This window comes from Chelonoidis abingdonii, chromosome 7 (genome assembly GCF_003597395.2).
Source record: "Chelonoidis abingdonii isolate Lonesome George chromosome 7, CheloAbing_2.0, whole genome shotgun sequence".
NCBI lineage: Eukaryota > Metazoa > Chordata > Testudines > Testudinidae > Chelonoidis > Chelonoidis abingdonii.
In genome coordinates this window covers 85,742,408-85,763,162 of record NC_133775.1, presented here as the reverse complement: position 1 = coordinate 85,763,162, position 20,755 = coordinate 85,742,408, and the positions used below count along the sequence as shown (strand labels likewise).

The 20,755-nt window shown below is 41.9% G+C and overlaps 2 protein-coding genes across 5 annotated transcripts; one reads left to right on the top strand and one right to left on the bottom strand.

Annotated features, from left to right (window-relative positions):
- Positions 1–252: 252 nt before the first annotated feature.
- On the top strand, positions 253–17,063 carry CCNG1 (cyclin G1). 4 transcript variants are annotated; one of them, XM_075068081.1, is made up of 7 exons: positions 253–464; positions 1,569–1,832; positions 3,142–3,395; positions 4,455–4,533; positions 4,625–4,723; positions 5,725–5,916; positions 7,448–9,215. In XM_075068081.1, exons 2-6 carry the CDS (start codon positions 1,569–1,571, stop codon positions 5,911–5,913), a joined length of 885 nt encoding a protein of 294 aa, XP_074924182.1. In that variant the 5' UTR covers positions 253–464; the 3' UTR covers positions 5,914–5,916; positions 7,448–9,215. The 4 variants fall into 4 exon arrangements, with proteins under 4 accessions (XP_074924182.1, XP_074924181.1, XP_074924185.1 ...); XM_075068080.1 differs by having other exon boundaries at positions 301–464; positions 5,704–5,916; XM_075068084.1 differs by lacking the exon at positions 7,448–9,215 and adding an exon at positions 15,420–17,063 and having other exon boundaries at positions 320–464.
- On the bottom strand, positions 11,504–20,683 carry NUDCD2 (NudC domain containing 2). Its single transcript, XM_032776044.2, has 4 exons — positions 20,447–20,683; positions 17,908–17,956; positions 13,613–13,764; positions 11,504–12,489 (listed from the first exon to the last, which is right to left on the bottom strand). The coding sequence occupies exons 1-4, from the start codon at positions 20,633–20,635 to the stop codon at positions 12,406–12,408; spliced, it is 474 nt and encodes a 157-aa protein (XP_032631935.1). The 5' UTR covers positions 20,636–20,683; the 3' UTR covers positions 11,504–12,405.
- Positions 20,684–20,755: the final 72 nt, after the last annotated feature.

Sequence of the window (20,755 nt, the reverse complement as noted above, 5' to 3'; positions counted from 1 at the left end):
AGAAGCCAGGGACTCTGGGCAGGAGGGAAGCAAGCCGCCATTGGTGACTGCACGAGCCTGACCCTTCCATGGTTTAAGGAGAAGTCTCTGCCCCCTGGTGACTAAAGCAAGCAGCGCTTCAGATCACCGACTCCTCCCCTACCCGACCTCCGACGCTACATCTGAGGCCCGTAGACGCCAGCCACGGCCTCCCTCTCAGTCAGCGTCTTGATTGGCCGACTGGCTGGTCGATCAGATCAGGAGCAGCCAACCAAAGGCGAGTATGGGCGGCAGCCGCCCTCCCCTCTCTACATAAGGGCTGGGGAGGGGGCTAAGGGTGGTAGGTGCTGCCGGCAGAGTGGGGTACTCGGGCGGGGGCTACTTATTTTTAAACGTGGCGGGGCTTAAAGAAACGTTTTATAAGTATTTATCTGCGAGGTGCCCGCGGCCCCGAGCAGGACCCGGCGCCTGCCCCCGATCACGCGGTAAGGGGTCGGCGGGGGGATGGAGCGTTCGCGGGTTTGGGCTGGGGCCGGCGGGAACGGTCCAGCCTTAGGCAGGTCGCGTGAGGGTTTGGGGGAGCAGAGGCTCTAGGCTGGGCGGTCGGTTCTCTGCCTCACGACCCAGCCGGCCTGTGCTGTTACAGCCTGGGGCTGTCATGGGTCAAGCTGGAATTACTGGGAGGGGGAGGAAGAGGAGGAGGATTTGAAGCCCCCCACCCGGCATTAAGATTGTGTCTCGGGGTCTATGAGCCCAAATCCCTTCTCTCCCGAGCTGGGCGGACAAGCCCAGGCATGTCACTGTGGAGGGGGAGGTGCTGAGTGATTGGAGGGCTCGGGCGGCTCACGTGTGCGATGTCTCTGCTCTTCAGTCAGCGCTACAGCTCCGCTGTCTGCAAAGTGCTGACCTCTCTCTTGAAGGAATACTTCCGAACTTGAGTTTGGGTTCCTTGCATACATGAAACACGAGCACCGATTCCTGTATAATGTGGGCGTTTTGGGGTGTATACTAAAGGGGAAGGCTGCTTGCTGGCTATAACACACCAACTGAAGGCCACCCAAATCCATAAATAATAAAATCTTCTGTAAAATGTGTACTAGAAAATCAAGTTTAAGTTCAGATATATAACAGCAGAAATGTCTGACTAGAACAGTGGTTCTCCAACTTTTGTACTTGTGACCCCTTTCACATGGCAAGCCTCTAAGTGTGGACACTCTCCTTATAAATTAAAAACACTTCTTAATATATTTAACACCATTATAAATACTTGAAGCAAAGCAGCGTTTGGGGTGGAGGCTGGCAGCCCATGACTCCCCTGTAGTAACCTTGTGACCCCCTGAGTGGTTCTGACCCCCAATTTGAGAACTCCTGGTCTAAAACAATAGAGAGGGAGTCTTTATAAATCTAAGTAGAGCTCTCTAATATTATGATGTAATTCTGTCCTCTTGGGGAAAATTGAAGAGCTTTCCCTTTGCCACTGATTGATGATGATGATGATGATGATGGGGCAAATGTAACTCCCCAGCATATCATAGTGTCCCAAAATGCCTTTTAGTAGCTTCTTGCATTAAGTATTTGTTTCATTACAGATGATTGAAATGCTTGTAACAACTGAAGCTCAGGAATTGCTAGATCAGCTCAATACTCTGTTGGAACAAGAGTTAAGATATCAGCCAAAGGCTTCTGGCCTGAGACTAATTGAAACTGCTCATGACAATGGCCTCCGAATGACTGCAAGGTTGCGAGACTTTGAAGTAAAAGATCTCCTCAGCTTAACTCAATTCTTTGGCTTCAGTACAGAAACATTTTCTTTAGCTGTGAATTTCTTAGACAGGTTTCTGTCAAAAATGAAGGTATGTTTTGGAAACACAAGCTTTTATACACTTTCTATGGCCTTGCCTTCACTTAAGGAAAAAAAGTTAGCTATGCTTCATAGCCTCCTAACTTATGTGAAAACTATATAGTGTTTGTCTTCAATAAGATTTTAACTCTAGTTAAGAGGACCTTTATTCCAAGTGAAGATACAGCCTATGGGCTTGTCTACACTTAGACTGCTATAATGGCACAGCTGTGCTGCTATAGCACTTCATTGTAAACATACCTATGCTTGCTTAACAGCTGAGGGTCTCTCATCTGTATAGGTAATAGACAGCCCCCAGATGTAGTAGCTAGGTTGATTTAAGAATTCTATTGACCTAGTGCTGTCTAAACCAGGGTTAGGTCAGTTCAACTGTGGGTTGTCAGAGTTTAACATCTCCAGTTAGTCTTAAACAGCAAACTTCTCTTGTACACATGCTCTTACTCCTTTCAATACAAAATGTATGTGTACATTCTGTAAGCTACTTTTTATTTTACTACTCTAGATCTGTAAGGTTCTTGTCCAAAATCCCAAGTGATCAACAGACTTCAGATGTTGGTCAGTACTGAGTACTTCAGTAGTTTTTGGGAAGGAGGATTTGGGGACTGAAGCGTACTCCTATAATTACACAGAGTGACCAGAGGATCTCATTATGCCATAGTGTATGCTATCAGAAATAAGTTCTCAAAGATACTTTTATAATAAAAGTAAGCAATTCAAAATCTTCCAACTCAGTCTTAAGGCAATTTAAGCATACCACAGTCAGAGACCATGCATATTCCTAAATGGGGTGGTGGGGTGGGAGTAGAAAGATTACTGAATCCAAAAAATATCCTTTAGAAAATTTTAAAGCCACCCCCATCAGATTAAAAAAGGACTAGACACACACTCGCTTCTGAGCATATGCCAGTTTCTTTCAGTGTTTTGGAAGAAATGTCCACTAGTTAGATTATTCATTAATTCTCCTCCAAGGAACTTCTCACTAACTCTCCAGTAGGATATTGGATTAGTGACCCTGATCTAACCTGGTATAGAAATGTCTAGATTTCTAAAACAATAAGGAAAGCTCAGTATAAGAGGGAATCTCCCAAATGCCCCTACTTGTAGAAGGCAGAGTGAGAAGTAATTTTGGGTGTCTGACATCATCGTGTATAGATGTGGATGGTCGAGTTATAGTATGCAAAATTGCTACCTGCAGAGCTTGGCTTAAAAAGAGAACCCAACATCTATTATAGCTGAACACGTTTATTTTTCTGACTTGCTATAAAATGCTTTCATTATAATAAATTTGACCTGTCTTTTAGGTGCAGCCTAAACACTTAGGCTGTGTTGGACTGAGCTGCTTCTACCTGGCTGTGAAAGCAACAGAAGAAGAAAGAAACATTCCCTTAGCCACTGACTTAATTCGAATAAGCCAGTACAGGTTCACTGTATCGGACATGATGAGAATGGAGAAAATTGTGTTAGAGAAGCTATACTGGAGAGTCAAAGCTACAACTGCCTTTCAGTTTCTACAACTCTATCGCTTGCTCATCCATGAGAATTTACCTTGTGAAAGGTAAAACAACTATTACACCGTGACTTTGAAGCTTCACTGCCCACTGGAAAGGGCTGGTGAAGAAAATCACTCAAGTAATCTACTTTAATGTATACAATTTAAATCAAAAGTGAGAATGCAAACGTTTACAAACAGGTAAACAGTGGCTGATATGAATCCCTGTGGATTGATACTGTGCTGTAATGAACAGAGCTTTCTCCTACTTCAGGGACAATGATGATTACAGCTAAAATAAAAATGACCCAGGGCATAGTTTTAGATCAGGGAAACAGCCTTGCTGAACAGGTGCAGGTTAATGTACTGCTGATCAAGCAGCAGTGTCTGGCAGTCTTTCAAAATCTTTTCTCTGAAAAGCTGGTTTATGAATATCCTTAGTTATTTCAAGATCAAAACTTGCTTGGTCAACAAATACTGTAAGCACATCAAACCTGCAAAACCCCTTAGCTGAGTCAGAACAACTGGGGATATAAAACCAAAACTGTTTTTACTTTACCATGTTGCCAGTCTTGCAAATATATATAGAAAAATATCTATGCAAAAAACAAAGCAATAGCACATTAAGCTGCAACACTTAATTTTATAGTACAGAATCTGAGTCCTAGAGCTAGTCTACAATGGGAACTTACATAGGCATACCTACAGCTCTCAGGTATGAAAAATCTACACCCTGACTGTAGCTATGCCAACCTAACACCTGGTGTAGACAGTACTAGGTCCCCAGCAGAAGTGGGGAAATGGATTACGTATGCTGACAGGAAAACCCCTGCCACTGACATAGGTTACTGTATAAGCTGAATTGTGGAAGCAGCATTGCTGTAGTAGTTTCAGTGTAGATATACCCAACACCTCTGAACTTAAAAGAAGCCTGTCATTCTTTCACAAACATTTCTGGAACTGATGGAACCCTTAAACGGTATCAAATAGAATGTCTGAGTAATTTTTTATTAAATGCTCAGCAAATTTCTACGGCTTTTGGAGTCTTGATCTGATTTATATGCCTAAAAAGAAAATTACATGCTCTCTACAACTAACTAAACTCTTAATGCCATTCTCTTACAGGAGAAAGCATCTTAATTTTGAGAGATTTGAAGCCCAGCTTAAGGCATGTCACTGCAGAATCATGTTCTCTAAAGCAAAGGTACATGGTTTCTAATACCATAAGCACACTGAGTTTACTGAAGCTTAACAGTCTCAGCTGTCAGTGTTAACATTTACTTTGTTTCCCTTAGCCTTCTGTTTTGGCATTATCTATATTGGCACTAGAGATCGAAGAAAAGAAACTGTTAGAGTTGAAAGAAGGGATAGAATGCCTTCAGATACATTCCAAGGTATGTTGGGGGGGGGGGACCTTAACAACAGTGAAGGGTAGAGCCTCTGAACAGGTTTAACGTTAGGTTGTTGAACATAATTCGGCTTTTTTTTTGAGAAACCTTCAAGACAGATTCTAGTTTGCTACTGTTAAAAATGAAATAATTCTTTACTTGCTTGGACAAATTGGAGTTGAGTTTTTTCTCCCAATATGGAGAGATTTTGAAAAACTTGCATGTAACTTTTATGCAGGATTCATGTGACTGGCTCATAGGTGACGAAAAGGCACAACAGTCCTTTACAGTATCATGATGTAAATCAGGATTCTGCATCCTTTGGCATGCAGCTAGTCGGGGAAATACGCGGTTAGGCCGGTTTGTTTACCTGTAGTGTCTGCAGGTTCGGCCAATCGCAGCTCCCACTGGCAGCAGTTCGCTGTTCCAGGCCAATGGGGGCTGCGGGAAGCAGCGGCCAGCACATCCCTCAGCCCATGCTGCTTCCTGCAGCCCCCATTGGCCTGGAACAGTGGACCATGGCCAGTGGGAGCTGCAATTGGCCGAACCTTCAGATATTGCAGGTAAACAAACTGGCCTGGCCTATCAGCGGATTTCCCTCACGGGCCACATGCTAAAGATTGCCAATCCCTGATGTAAATAAAACCGCCAAGGAAAACCAACAAGTCAAGTTTTGGCTCAACTTGACTATTACTATCATCTACAACTTATATGGTGTCGTGTGAAACTATTGTGAAACTTGTTCACAAGGGAACAACTACTCCTTTCTGTTGGAGCTCAGTAATCACAAAAATAATGTGAAGTATTTTGTCCAAGCTCTTGCGTGTTCTTAAGAACTAAGGGCCTTCAGCGTACATTGGCACCGAAGCTTGTCCCCTTCACACCTTCCCCCAATTGGCATGTGGTACAAGGCTTTTCTTAATGTAGCTTGCTTGTAGGTGGTGAGGGTAGATTAAAACCACTGGAAAATGAATGCTTCATTCTAGCTTCAACTTTTCTTCATTCAGACAAATAGAGACCTAACTTTCTGGAAGGAGCTGGTATTAAAGTGCCTTGCAGAATATTCATCAAACAAGTGTTCAAAACCAAATGTTCAGAAGCTGAAGTGGATTGTGTCAGGACGTACAGCACGGCAGCTGAAGCATAGCTACTACAGAATCTCACACCTCCCCACAATCCCAGAGACTGGCTCATAACAGGTAACTTTCTTTAGCTGCTTTCAACTTCAATTTGTGCACAAATAGGAATCTTTAAACAAATAAAACTTTCTTCATGCTTACTAGACTGGAGGAGGTTTCTTCAGCCCCCTAGGCACAGCCTAGATATTCAACTTAGCTGTCAAACAAAGCAACTCTTCAGTTTAATCAACACATTCCAAGTGGCCTGTCAATCCTTGATGCACCTAAAGGTCAGCAGTAGGTGTCCAACTCTAATACCTGAAAATATAAACTGGCAACCCTCCCAATGTCTCCTGTGGCGGAGTACCAGTTTTCCCATACTGTGGTGTCCATCACTTGAATCTCACTGAAGTCTGGAGCACAGCTAGATGAGCACAGCAAGCAGTGGGATGTGACAAAAATGCCAGGTGGTTAACCTGCTTCACATTCTGAGGAAGAAGAAAGGAAGAAGTGTCTATACTTGAGCAGCAGGTCAATGTATTAATCAGTGCACCAAAAGTTGTAGTGAAGGTTGGTTAGCCCATCCTCCAGACACCGAGTTACTGAAATTGGCTTGCCTGTAACAACTTTCTGGTTGTCCTAGGACTCCTGTATGCATATTAGGAACAAGTCCTGAACATACAATAAAGATTCTGAGATAATTGTCATAGAAAAGTCCACAAAGCCGATGTCAGACAACAATGATTTTCCTACAAAAATACCCTGTCAACTGAAGTAGTATGTGATGCATTAAGACACTGCTTCCTCTCTCACTTCCAAAGCTCTACAGTAGAAATTCAGTTACAAACACCAGAGTTAAAAACGGACCAGTCAACCACACACTTCATTTGGACCTGAAAGTACGCAGTCAGGCAGAGATTTGTGGGGTGGGGAAGCAAATACTGTACAGTATAGAATTGCGTTAAATGTAAACGGCTAAAAATTAAAGTCAGTGTAAAAATTGACACAGTAAGAACCGTTTCTGTGCTTATCACTTTTTAAGATGGTTAAAAGCATTTTTCTTCTATATAAAGTTTCAAAGCTGTATTAAGTTAATGTTCAGTTGTGAACTCTTGAAAGAACGGTAACATTTTGTTCAGTTACAAACAACCTCAGGAATGGAGGTTGTAACTCTGAGGTTCTACTGTATCTACATAGTTTAACCATGGTTAAACTTCATCTGGCAAAATTAGCCTCTAACTTTGTCCTGTGCATTGACTAGACAAGCTGTTTTCCAACACTTTATTGGAACGCTGCTTGTATCTAACCAATGTATAATAAACCAGTCTTGCTGAAACAAACTTTAAAGGCCTGAAATAAACTTGAGGGGTGGGGAATCTAAGCTGGACATAGGCTAAAACAGTAATTATCTTATTACCCAACTAACTTTCACTGCTGAGTTGCTACTTTCATTTCATTTTTTTAAATGACTGCCATTAACTGTCTCTTCCCTAGAGTATCCTTCCCTGTCCCCATCCTCTTCCTACTTTTGGGGGCAGAAATTGTCTTACTACAGATGTAGTACAGCTACAGCTGTTTAGTTGACTTAATGTCTCTTATACTGTCTGCACAGGAATCTTAAAATAGAAAGATGACTATCCTGAAGGCTGGCTTACAGAATTCAGCTGTGGAATTGAAAACTGAAGCCTAAAACCTGACTGTTCAACTCTTGGGAAAACTAAAACATCCAGGTTTCTTTAGTAGACCTTTCCAGCAAATGCAGTTGTACTGGTGCTGACTACAAGAGTAGTAAACAGTTCCTGAAGGATGAATGACTAAAACCTGTCTGAATATTGAAATATGAAAATGTAACAGTAAAGCATCATACTGTTTATAGTAGAGAATAGCCTCAGACAACTCAGTTAAATGAGAGAACAGCTAATGTAGTTTAACCTTGGTTACTGCAACTGTGGCTGTTTAGCTGGATTACTTAACTTCATGCAATTTGATTCTCCACCTCCTAAAACTTGTACTTGAAACATAGGAGGCATAATGTGCTTCAGGACTCCTGAAGCTACCAAATAGTCTGACAAATCTCACTGTTACTGCACTGGATAGATAACAGCATCCCAGAGACTAAGTCAAATGTTCTGTATTATTGTGTTTTCTTTTTGAGTAGCCATGTCATTGTGCACAAGGCAGTGGTCCTTTGATGCAGTGCAGTCCAGTCCAGTCCACCTCCAGTGCAGAGTTGACAACTCTGGCTAAGATGATGATAAAATACAAATCAGACAGACACTGTGCTGGGGCAAGCCTGCAGTTGTTACTCTGCATCATTAATGAACTTAGCTATCCTTCTACCCTCATTTTGTGAAAAGTGTAATTTTGGGAACTTTGAATGGTTGAGATTGAAAGCATGGCTTTCATAAGCAAACTGCACCCTATATCAGTTTGCAATGTCAGTAAAACAGCTACTTTGCTGTTTAAAGTCATTGCAGAGCCTGACAACCTTTCTCCCTAGATTCCATTCTAGACAATGGGGCAAATTCTGATTATTATGCAGGTGTAGTTTGCATGCCCTCAATAGAAATTGTACCAGTACCACCATAATGTAAGATGACATCAGCTGTTGCCCAAATAGGAAATTGTATCTATTCCTTTAATAGTTTGAGTTCTGAATCAGCTCTGCTACTTCAAACAAATACAGCTTCCTTCCTGGTTTGTCACTAAAAGATCTAAACCTATGTGTCAATGCTAGCTCTTCAGCAATAGAGCAAGGTCAAACATATGAGAGAGTACATTCTAAAGATGTTCATAAATGGGATGCCTAAGCGCAAGTAAAGCTGCAGTGTTGTATGTCAGGAAACAAATGTCTGAAGCTGGGATGTAGGCAGTGAGCTCTGAATGCTCTGCACTGCATTGCATGAGAACCTCTTATCAGTCAATCATTAGAGTGCATGCAAGAGTTAAACTTATCTGGGCAATGGGAGAAAAGAACTGTGAATAGTTAAATAAAACATGGGGCTGGTACACCAATATCTACTTTCCAAAGTCTAACACTGATTTTTGGGGAAACTCCTCACCTTCCTTCTAATGTAGTAAAAGCATAGTCAAGCTTCCTACAAAACACTTTAAACTACTGCTAAAGTGAACAGCTTGAGGAGGAAAAATTTTTTACTATAAACTTAGATGAATGTTGTTGCTAGCCTTGACCATGCAGATAGCAGTGGTAACTACATACAGCATACCTAACTGGTGAAAGGGGCAAGGGATGTAAAGGACAGTACATGCTATGCAAGTTGAATGCAACTGCTGAAGATGCACTGAACTAGTTTTAGCAGAAGTAACATTGTTTCAATTTCATTAAAGAATGTACCTTTCAATAAACTTATTGTAATGCAGATATCTGAGTAACTGTCCTTTTGACCCTCTTCTCAATACCTATTACAAAACTGTATATTACTATTCTGTGACCAGTAATTAAACTTCCCACATAAATGCTCTTATGAAAGTAAACTTAAACTGTAGGTGCGAAGAGCTATTGTAGAGATAGTCATCTATTTTAAAACAGCTGTCAACTCCTGGTGTAAGGAAAGATTTTTTTTTTTTTTACCTGTGACACCTAAGACCAAATCTTGATATGTTTGTTTAATGTACAGATGATGGGAAGTGAAAACCAACCCTCTCTCTAATTTGACTTTAAATGTCAAAGTAGGAGCCAAATGTCTGAAATAGACTAGCCTATTTTTCTAAATGATTGCTCCATCTGAAATGAAGGGTATGGTAAAGTCCACAGTAGTTGCAACACCACACTATACTAGTAGGCTACATCTTCCTAGTTTAAAAAAAAAAAAAAAACCTTAGATACCTTCTGTTGGGATACTCCAGATTTTGAACACAAGGCTTAAACTATCCTCCCCAAGAACTGCGAGTTTGGTATTGGCACCTGTTTCCATAGCTAATAAAATTAGTGTAGGAGGGCTTCAGAACAGCTGTGAGGAAAGCTCTATTGCAGCCCTAAACAGAGCATTATAGTGGCCTTCTTCCATAAGCAGTTCTTGAGAAAGGACTAAGTGTCCATTACATACCTTTGCTAATGCTTTTACAATTGATTTTGAAGGGTTGACTAAGCACTTACTTCTCCCTCAGCTGTAGGGGTAATTTCTTGACTGGAGCTGTACATGAAAGCCTAAATGAAGCTGTTGGATAACTATGCTCCTATCCAGAAAGCTCACATTATCTCTTGGGTTTATGTCTGAGGCATCTGGAGAGAGCAAAAGGGATTTGAACTCAAGTGAAATCATATCCTACATATGCCACTCTATCTCTTCCTCATGAACCCTAGACAGTGTCTTGTACTGGGCTGACTATAACAGAAACTACTTTTAGGCAATAACTGGAAGTGGATGGTAACAGGATCTCCTTCCACTATTTTAAAGAAAAGTCTTGTCCCCTAATTTCAAGATACATAATCACAGCTAACTGGCTTTTTCCTCCTGTGTTTGGTACAATGCTAACCAGTTGCAGCTTAGATGTAGGTTTGGTGAAAGTTTTGCTATCTCCCATTTATACTGCAGTAACATGCTCATCTTGGCCTGTCTTTGTAGAACTCTCCCAAAGCATCACAGGGCTTCAGAGCCTTGACTGCATAGGAATGTCTGCTGTAAAGGGACAAGTTGTCAAACACAGGTTATGGAGAATACAGAATTCCATTTTTAATGATGGTCTAAGAATCCTACTTAGTACTACTGCTATAAATAGGCAGTTTGCACAAACTCTTTACATATTAACTAAACTTTCAGTTAACTTATTTGTACAGTACCCCCTTGTGGCATTCACTGTCATTTGCTGGCACAAAATGTTCACCTCACAGACCAGATACTTGCCCTTCAGTTTTCTTTTTTCCATCCTCTCTTTGCCCTGGATTTGTCCTTACAGCCATACTCAATTCTCATGCTATTTGTCAGAAATAAGAACTAGTTAGCGGGACATTTTTAGTCTCAGCCTTTGGACTAATGCACTAGTGAAATTAGTGGTAATGTGAGATATCTACCCTCTTCCCTGTCATAATGGCTCAGAGGTCTCAACCTCTTCTATAAAATGAAAAAGTTAGATTCTACAGAAATTATATGCTATCCCAGCCCAGTGGATCAGGTAACAGCTGACCTATGTGTAGGGAGGTTTGATATGGTTTCAGGGAGTGTTACAAGAAAGTAGCTTTACTATATTTGCTCCTAGGTGTAATGGAAGGGATTGAGAGTAGTTTACAAATGGATTAGGTTCTTGCACCCTACACTCACTCCTTCCTCTGTACTCCCATAGCTGTTGATCAGCTGACACTCTTAATTATGCCTGAGATTTTAATGGATTGGTGGCTGCTGGCAAATCATTGTCAAAGGAGACCTCTATTCTGGAATTCACAGCTGGAACTGGTCTATCTGTAAACATGCATAACAGTGCAAAGCATGATGCAGGCTTCTTACTCTTTTAGATAGGGAGATGATTTGGCTTTTGTAATAAAATATGTTGGACATATACTCAGTCTTTGCTGGCTACATTAGGAATTAAAATAGGAAAGTCTTAGAATATGTAACTTCCATATAAAGCACATAATATGAAGTAGTCAAGCACCAGCCAAAACCTGTAATTAAAATTTATATTTTCTTAAATTAAAACTGTTTACACTAAGTAGGGACAATAGAAATGCATAACTGCACATTTATTTTCTTGCACAATGGTATGTAAGTCAACATTTTGTTCAGTGTGTTAGTCAGGAAGAGGTACAATATGGTAGCTCTCACACGGGAAATTTTTTAAATTCTAAAAGAAAAGTTTTAAGTTCTAAGTATACAGCATCCTACAGGCAAAGTATTCCACCCTTTCCGAAATCAAAACCTCTTCTCCTCCCACAAAGAATATGAAGTTATTATACTGTAAGTAGACCTATGAGTACTCGAACACAGGCTTCAGCCTAAACCTTTTTGACTTTCTGCTACTATGCTGTCTGTCCTTCAGCAACATTTGGCACAACACTAAAATGTCAAAACTTATTTTATGTATCTAAGAGTAATATTCCTGTGTCTGCCACTGGGGTTTTAAGATTGAATTTACTAACACACATCAGAGGGGTGCTAACCAAATGAGAGCTACAAAAGTACATCTTTAAAATTTAGAAAAATATAGGTCTTTCAAATTTAAGGATAATGGTAAGTGGCTTGCCTGTAGGATTAATTCTCCACAAGATGATGAGTGCTGACATTTATGTAGCATTCTATAACTGTGCCTCTTTCACTTCACTGTGGAATATTTCCACAAATCCATACTGCTTTAAAACAGTCATGACACCTTTAAAGTACATTTATCATGGATGCATATTTTTCATTAATATCCAAGTTAGCACACATTTAAAAATGAACCTTTAGCTTTGCTGTTTGCCTTGATCCTACTGAAAGGAATCCTCTGTAAACTATCCACATAGACAGTATTTGATATTCATTCTGTAGACAGGTGAAGTCTTTAGCAATGACATATTCCACTCCTTCAGTTTAACACAGAATTTCTCTCTGGTTCTTTGGAACACAGCTGAAAAGTTTATTTTTCAAGTTTGGAAAAGTCGGGTCCCCCTTTGCTGTAGTTCCCAGAAATTTCTGCCCCACTGAAGTCAAAGCCAGGATTCTGTACAGAGATAAAAGATTCATATAAAGGTTAGTATTCAATATATCACTATATATATCAAAGTTTGTTAACATTCTCCTAAACTGATAAAAGCACACAACCTTCTGCTTGTTATGTTCCTGGGAATTGGCATAGTTGAAATTCTCCAGGGAGAGTGAAAATTTTTTGCACACACACATCAGCAGTTACACACACAGAGAGATTGAGATTATGGTTGGTGGCTTGCCCAGCTACAAAAGTGAGTTTGCAGGCTCTTGCCATCCCAAGTTTAGGAGGCAGCTAGATTTCCATATCAAGAAAATCTTTTAAATGTTATTAGGGAGCAGGGTTAAATATTACAGCTGTTGACTTCTACAATGTCCTTTTAAATTGTTATCTGAAAGGAGAAGGTCCTGCAGTACTGGACAGCTCGTTTTTATAAAAATGCTGCTGTTTTTTGCTAAACAAATTGTGTTGATTCAGCACTTGCTAACCGTTAAACTCTAGTAATTCAGCAGAGCTGAGGGAATAATACTAACACACAAAGACGGTGAAGTGCTATAAGTAGTAGTCGTCACAGCACTGGGAAACAAGTTTTGCATGAAATCTACTCAAAATAGAGGAAGGAATAATTTGCCCAGTGAGTTTATTCTCCTTTGTCTTCAAAACAAAGTTTTGACTGTGTGTTCTGTATAAATATACTCAAGGAGACTTGATTTTGAAAAGTAAACTTTAAATACAGCTATGTAATCATTAAGAGAGAGACTGCCATATACAGGTCCTCTTAAGGCTCAATTCTCCTGCTGTTGGGTACCTGCAACTTTCACTGAAGTCAAATGCCAAGATTCTAAATGAACTATGCATTACTTTCCAAAGCGAATGCTTTCTTTAAATTCTAAAAGAAGAGTTTTAGGTTCTCTCAAATTACAGAATGGCATCCTACAGGCAAAGTTTGGTATCCTAGTGAAGATTCAACCCATTAAGTGACAAATCAACCAGAATGGGTTAAAATAAAACAGTACAAATGGGTTAACTTTGTGTATCTCTGATGAATGTAAAAGAATTTTTCTCAGCTTCATGGCCATAACCTGTGCATAGTATGTATAAATAGGACACAAACAGTAATTAGTGTCCTCTGACTTGCCTCTCTTTGGAATCTCTCCAGTGTAAGTTTCCTCTGCATCTGGTCCTGTACCCAAGGATCAGCAGCATACTCATTTTCTAACAGAGAGGTCCAACAATTTCCAGCATCTCTATTTGTCTTCATTAGAACAATACGTATCAATTTTCTGTCTTCTTCATAAGAAAAATAGAAATAACCATTGAACTTAGTGCTATACTCTTTCAGTCAAATTCAACATTAATATTTTAGTGAACTTTCTGGTGAAACTTCATTCTTAGAGGCTATGCAAAAAGATATTTCATTCACTGAAAATGAAGACAAACTCAGACGTCCAGACCAATGTGCAACAAGAAAACCTGAAAACTAAGGAAAAGAAGATCCCTTTATTCATACGTTTAAAACACTGTACATACATATTTCCTCCCTCCAAACTAAGTGGAACCTTTCTAGAGGGACTGACTGATGAGGAAAGATGAATTAAATTAATATAGTAACTCCTCACTTAACATCCTCCAGGTTAACATTTCATTGTTACCTCACTGTTCTATTAGAGAACACACTTGTTTAAAGGTGTGCAATGTTCCCTTATAACATTTGGCCACCTGCTTTGTCTACCGCTTGTAGGACTCTCTGGCAGAGCAGCTGGTCCTCATGGGAGCTCGGAACCATGGTGGGTTGGAACGCTTCCCCCCCCCCGCCTCCCATCAGCTCCCTTCCACCTCACCGGTGCCTCCCCTCTCTCCCTTCCCCGCATCTCCTGCCCCCTGCAATCAGCTGTCTTGCAGGAGACTGAGAGAAAATGGGGAGGAGCAAGGACATAGCGTGCTCATGGGAGGGGGTGTAGCGGGAGCAGGCAGAGGCGGGTGGGACCTTGGGGGAAGGTGTGGAGTGAGGGTAGGCCAGGGGGCAGAGCCGGGGTTGAGCACCCCCGGGCAAAGTCGGTACCTGTGCTTGTACCTGACTAGCAAAGGGGGAAGCTGTCGCTGCTGCTACTCAAGGCGCTTCCTAACCTAAGGTGGCACCTTCAGCCTCCTTGTCCACCTCATTGTCTGCAGAGGGCTGTGCCTGTGTTGGTAAGGCTGGGGCCCCTCCCAACTACTGTATGTTTGTAAACACACTCTACGTACACACTACCCTCCAGCGATTCATCATTGCTTTATAGCCCACTCACTGCTCTCCTTCCTGCTTGGGAACAGTGTGTCAAGCCAAGTGCTTACAGAAGCTCCCCCAGAGGCCACCAGCCACCTGCAAACGCTGCCTTGCTGTCTTGCGCCTGAATACACAACATTCCATTCGCTCTCTGCCCCCTCCCTTTTGCAGGAAGAGGGTAAGAACACAGGGTGAGAGCTGGCCCAAAGCAAGCTAATAGCGTTCCAGTCCCTGCTTCACTCTAGCAAAGGGGAGAGGGTGCCTAGGGATGCACAGAGCCTGGCCCTACTCCCATGAAAGTCTGTGAAATCCATGGGAGATTTGCCATTCATTTCAATGCCAACTGCATCTCTCTGCGCCTGCATGCACACAGCAGGGAGGGGGACAGCCCTACAGCAGATGTTATTTTCCTCCTCCTACAACAGTCACAGCTATACTGGCTGCAGTGCTGCCCTGATGCTGAGTGCCTGGTTACTATAGGAGGTACAGCAAGGCCAGTTTTTCCAGAGCACCCTGGAAGAAGGCCTTTGTTCCTCCAGCAGGGCTCCTATGAAAGTAAGAACGTGCAATGAAACTGACTCCATAAATAGTCCTAGCCTAAACCTACAGGGCTTCCAGTAGGGGAGCAGATTACCATGGAGAATGACATGGGTTTTCCAAATTCTCTCTCTTTCAATAGTTGATTGATGCTGCATGACCCCAACCTCTCCAGGCTGAAGGGAACAAGGGAACTTGCATGCACCGTCCAGAGGAGTATCACCCAGCATCATGAGTCAAAAATGTCCAGCAAGTGATAGTGGACTACCTAGCAATACCATCAGCAGTAAGCAAACCAAGAAAACCATTAGTCTGGGTACTAAATTAGACATTTTAAGGCATTTTGATGCAAGCGAGCATGTGATAGACATTGACATCGTTCTAGGTCTTAACTCCGACCACTGTGAGAACAATACGGAGTAATGCCGACAAGATCAGGGCTAGTGCTCGGTGTGTAACACCACTTAGTGCTACTACAATAAGTCGATCAAGAAGTAGTTTTCTGGAAAATAATGGAGTGTCTTCTCTCAGTGTGGACAGAGGACCAAACCTAAGTTTGCTAGTAATACAAGCAAAGGCAAAAAGTTTGTATGACAATTTGAAGAGAGACCAAGGTGAAGGATCACAGACAGAGATGTGCATGGCAAACCGAGGATAGTTTGGTTCAAGAGACGCTTCCACCTGCATAACATCACAATGGCTGGTGAGGCAGCTAGTGCCGATGCTACAGCAGCTAAAAAATTCCTGGACTATCTCAAGAAAATAATTGAGGAAGGCGGCTATTCCCCTAAGCAAGTCTTCAATGTTGATCAAACAGGCCTCTACTGGAAGAGAATGCCTAAGCTGACTTACATTTCCCGAGAGAAGACAGCACCTGGATTTAAAGCAGCTAAAGACCGCATAACCTTGCTTTTAGGTGGTAATGCTGCCATAGATATGAACATGAAACTGCTGACAGTATATCAATCCGAAACACCACGAGCTCGCAAAGGAACACCTTTCAGTCATTTGGAAATCCAATAAGGCGGCATGGATAACTGAAGCTATTTTTTCAGAATGGCTGATTCTCTATGCTGTCCCTGCATAGAAGGAATATTGTGCCAAGGAAAATCTTGATTTCAAGATTTTATTGCTTATTGATAATGCACCAACTCATCCAATCAATCTGGATGACCTGTGCGAAAACATCAAAGTTGTCTTTCTGCCACCTAACACCACATCACGCATCCAAACTCATAGACCAAGGAGCCATCACTGCATTTAAGGCGTATGACTTAGGCCGTAGTTTCAACCAGCTCATCAGAGGCACTGATGGGGAAGGCAAACCTACAAGTCAGGAATTTTGGCGTGACTACAACGTCCTCAAGTGCTTCAACAACATTGGTGAGTCCTGGGTCTAAGTTATTCAGGCATGCACAAATGGTGTGTGGGGGAAGTTGCGGCCTGAATGTTTCAATGACTTAAAAGGATTTAAAGATGTTGTCCCCACTATCCTCAGCTTGGCCAAGAAAGCAGGTTTTGATGAGGTGGAAGAAGCCAACTTCTGCTCACATAGAGAGGAGCTAAACAATGAAGATCTAATGCAACTAGATGTGATGAGAGCAATGGAAGAAGAGGGCCAAGAAATTTGACTGCCAAATACCCTTCTGAAGCTTTCCAAATGATTGAAGCTGGCTCGCAAATCCTTAGTGATGATGATCCTGACAGGGAACGCAGCTCCAAAGTGATTAGTAATGACTTGCTATAAAGAAAATTACCAAAAAAAAAAAAAAGAGCAAAACAACAATCTCTAAATGTGTTTTTACGAGTTGGGAAAGTTCAGCAAGAACAGCAGCCAGATGATCCACCCTCTTACTCGACCACCTCAACCAAGCTTCACAATCATTATTGCTAAGTATAGTATTAAATTGCTTGTTTAAAATAGTTTAAAATTTATACTGTATGTGTATAGATGTCTTTTGTCTGGCAAAAAAAATTTCCCTGGAACCTAATGCCGCCCTATTTACATTAATTCTTATGAGGAAATTGGATTTGCTTAAAGTCGCATTTTTCAGGAACATAACTAGAATATTAAGTGAGGAGTTACTGTATGTGCATCTTGGCTAAGGGAAAACAATGACGCTGAGGTCATGGTAACAACTTTCAAAATGCTCAACACTAACAAGGACAAGGAATTACTTTGGACAGCATACTGAGATATAAAAGTAATGGGATGAAATTAAGAAAAGGAAAATTTAGGCTGAATGTCAAGGGGGAAAAAAAAACTGGACAACAGTCTCTCAGTGAGACCTGATTGCGCACGACTTTTACAACTAGCTGAATGGAACCAGCACTCCGAAGTATACTAATGGAACAATCCTGCACTCACAGGGAATGTACTAGATGACTTAACACAGTATTTTCCTTTCATCTCTAATTTCTATAATTCTCTCTAAAAAAACCAAAGACATCATTAGGCTGTTTTTGTAATGTGATCTAAGAACTGTATGTTTGAAAAAAGCAGATCATGACACAATTATAGTACACTCTGGTTCTTAAAAAGAAATGAAATCTAATGTGGAGAGATATTTGAACACACACAGACATTTAACTGTCTTTCAAAATTTCATTTAAAAGAAACAGATAGTTACCTAACGTCCATGTCCCTTCATCAGCTATTGTACAGTCAAAGAGTTTACCCTGAAAAAGACATTTACAAGGTTATGTAAAATGGAAGTTTCTCAAAATCTGATTGATATTGAATCTCAAAACATTACTCCCAGTTTATACAGAAGTTTGAAAACTTCCTGTGGTTTAAAAAGTAATTATGGGCAACCTGGTACTGAAAAGCTCCAATGATTATTATACCTAAGAAAGTAAGTAAAAATAGTTATTAAAAATAATTGCTTAATACAATAAAAATACCTGTCACTGTTTCAGTATCTCCATTCAATGAAAGGGACTGTCTTTCTCAGTGGGGGGATAGGGGGATTCCCATTTTAATGTGACTTCCCATCAAGGTTCCAGTATGTCTGTAAAGTGCCATGCACACCTATGGCACAATATAAATAAATTATAATGATGCAAAGAATTGCTAATTACCAGCACCAATGGGAAAGCAAATGGGCTTTCCAATGAGAAAGGAAATAAAGTCAGAAAGTTTTGAAGTACTAAGATACATACACTGTAGGATTTGTCTTGCTTTTAACTACTGAAACAAAAACTTTTAGACATATACCATAGAATTTGCACAGCAACAACTTTGAAAACTTTCTAATTTCTAATATTTTTTAATTGGAAAGCTGATTCTTTCATTCATATGGATACTCTATAATGCATCATCATTAAATGTGTTTTACTGTTTGCTAATGAAATACATTCAAGAGAAAATTTGTAATACACTGTTTGTAATTAGACACAGTAAGTAAAAATATTAAAGGGACAGTGCCAAGACAAAAAATTTTAAAAGCCATTACCTATGTTACCAATACATGATTTTTATTATTTATTTGTACAGCGTCTTGTACTGAAAGGGAAATCTCAGGTCTCCATCTTTAAATGCTTAAATCAAATGAAGTCAATTATGCTAATTTGAGGAGTGAAGGAGTGGACCCAGGTGCTTCTATTTCTACTCCAAAAGGAGGAGGAGTACTTGTGGCACCTTAGAGACTCAGTTCTACTTACGTTCTCTCGTACTAGTAGAATATTACAGTTTTCATTTCAAGCACTGCAAGGAAGTATTATAATTCCCTCAAAACTGTTTTAACTTTTTTGTTTTATTCAAAAATAGCAAAACCAAACAAGAAACATGCTAGCAGGTTTCGTAAAAAAAAGACAAAAAAAACCCAACCTGTTGCACTAGCAGGTTTTGTAAAAAAGAAAAAAAAATTAAGACCCTGGGCATAAAGGTACTTACTTTCTCTCTTAAATGGAAAATAATCAACCTCATGGATTGAGAAATGAGGCAATATTCTGAATTGTTTACAATGTTGCTGTGGCTGTGTCAGTCCCAGAACATAGAGAAACAAGGAGGGTGAGATAATATCTTTTAAGGGAACAATTTCTGCTAGTGAAAAGACAAACTTGCGAGCTTACACGGGCCTAGACCAGAAGAGCTGTGGACAGAGCTCTCGGGCCCTGGCCTGCAGCTCTAAAGCCCCTTTCAGAATGCTGTCCTGCGAGCACGGCCCCGCGGAGGACTCAGAAGGAGCGGTGCAACTGCAGAGGCGATTTCCTCTTCAAAGAGCCATTTCCCTCTAGCTGGCTTAGACGAGGAAAGCGCTGCTTCTCTCCAGCTCCTGCTGTCCCTGCTCCTCCTGAGTCCTCTGGCTGGTGCTCACATTCCCAAAGCAGTTTTAGAGCTGCAGGCCAGGGCCCTGCAGCCCCTAAAGCCTCTGCGTTCTGAGTGGCCTTGCCTGCCAGGGGTGGGGTGGCAGCTCCCAGAATCACAGCCATGGGGGCAATGCTGCGCTGCTTGGCGCAACCTGCACACCCCCTACACCAAACAGGTAAGTGCTCTGCACCTCCTGCCTGCCCCAGCCCTGAGCCTCCTCCTGCATCCCCACCCTAACTCCCTTCTAGACCCTGCACCCCCAGTCCTAAGCCCCAGGGCTAAGCCAGGGGCACCTCCCCACCACACTACAGTATACAATGCCTGCTGTCTGCCTCCAAAAATTTTCCTTGGAAACCCCCAACCCTACTGCATTTACATTACATCTTATGGGAAAATTTGATTTATTTAACATTGTTTCACTTAAAGTTGCATTTTTGAGGAACATAAGTACAACGTTAAGTGAGAAATTACTGTATTGAATTTTACAACAAACAGTTTTTAAATCTGCAGGAGCTACACCCCAACCACCAGAGACTCTATAGCCAAAGGAGACACCACTCAGAGGGCCACGTCAAGGACACATGGGCCCTCAACCGCTACCCCCGTCTAATACCACGGCGCTAGAAGCAGCGTCTCCCTCGAGGCTCCCCAGCAGTGCGAGCAAGGGCAGCAAGAGATTACATGTTCCCTGATGCAGTAAGGACCAAGTGGCAGTGAGCCAGCGCCAGAGCAAACGGACCCCGCCGGTCTTGACTGTCTGCAACAACTGCTGGGGCCTCCCCCTCAGCTCTGCGGCCTAGGCCGGGCCCTGCCCCACTGGCAGCCTACTCGGCCAGCCTCCCCCTTCCCAGCGCTACCTTGAGCACCTCCTGCCCGCGAACGGCCAGCGCCAGGTGCCGGCTCTGCAGGTTGCACTGGATGTCCTTCGCCCGGGTGCCCGGCGGGACCTGCACCTCGATGAACACCTCCTCCAGAGTCTGGTACCAGCAGCCCCATGGAGTCGCGCAGGGCACCGCCCCGCTCCGCTCCTCAAAGGGGCCCGACATTGGACTCACGAGCCCCACACCGCTCAGCTCACAGTACACGTCTTCCTCCCGCTCAGTCGCGGGCTCGGCAGTTTTGCGCACGCGCCCTGCAGCCTCTCTTTTCCGTGCATGCGCTGGCAG

Bases quoted from the DNA above. Each gene is read 5' to 3' on its own strand.
- CCNG1 (XM_075068080.1), top strand. From the start codon at position 1,569: ATGATTGAAATGCTTGTAACAACTGAAGCTCAGGAATTGCTAGATCAG. The intron at 3,396-4,454 runs GTAAAACAACTA...ATTCTCTTACAG, and splicing joins GAGAATTTACCTTGTGAAAG to GAGAAAGCATCTTAATTTTG. The intron at 4,534-4,624 runs GTACATGGTTTC...TGTTTCCCTTAG, and splicing joins TCATGTTCTCTAAAGCAAAG to CCTTCTGTTTTGGCATTATC.
- NUDCD2 (XM_032776044.2), bottom strand. From the start codon at position 20,635: ATGTCGGGCCCCTTTGAGGAGCGGAGCGGGGCGGTGCCCTGCGCGACT. The intron at 17,957-20,446 runs GTAGCGCTGGGA...TGTCTTTTTCAG, and splicing joins GCGGGCAGGAGGTGCTCAAG to GGTAAACTCTTTGACTGTAC. The intron at 12,490-13,612 runs GCAAGTCAGAGG...ATCTCTGTACAG, and splicing joins TGGAGAGATTCCAAAGAGAG to AATCCTGGCTTTGACTTCAG.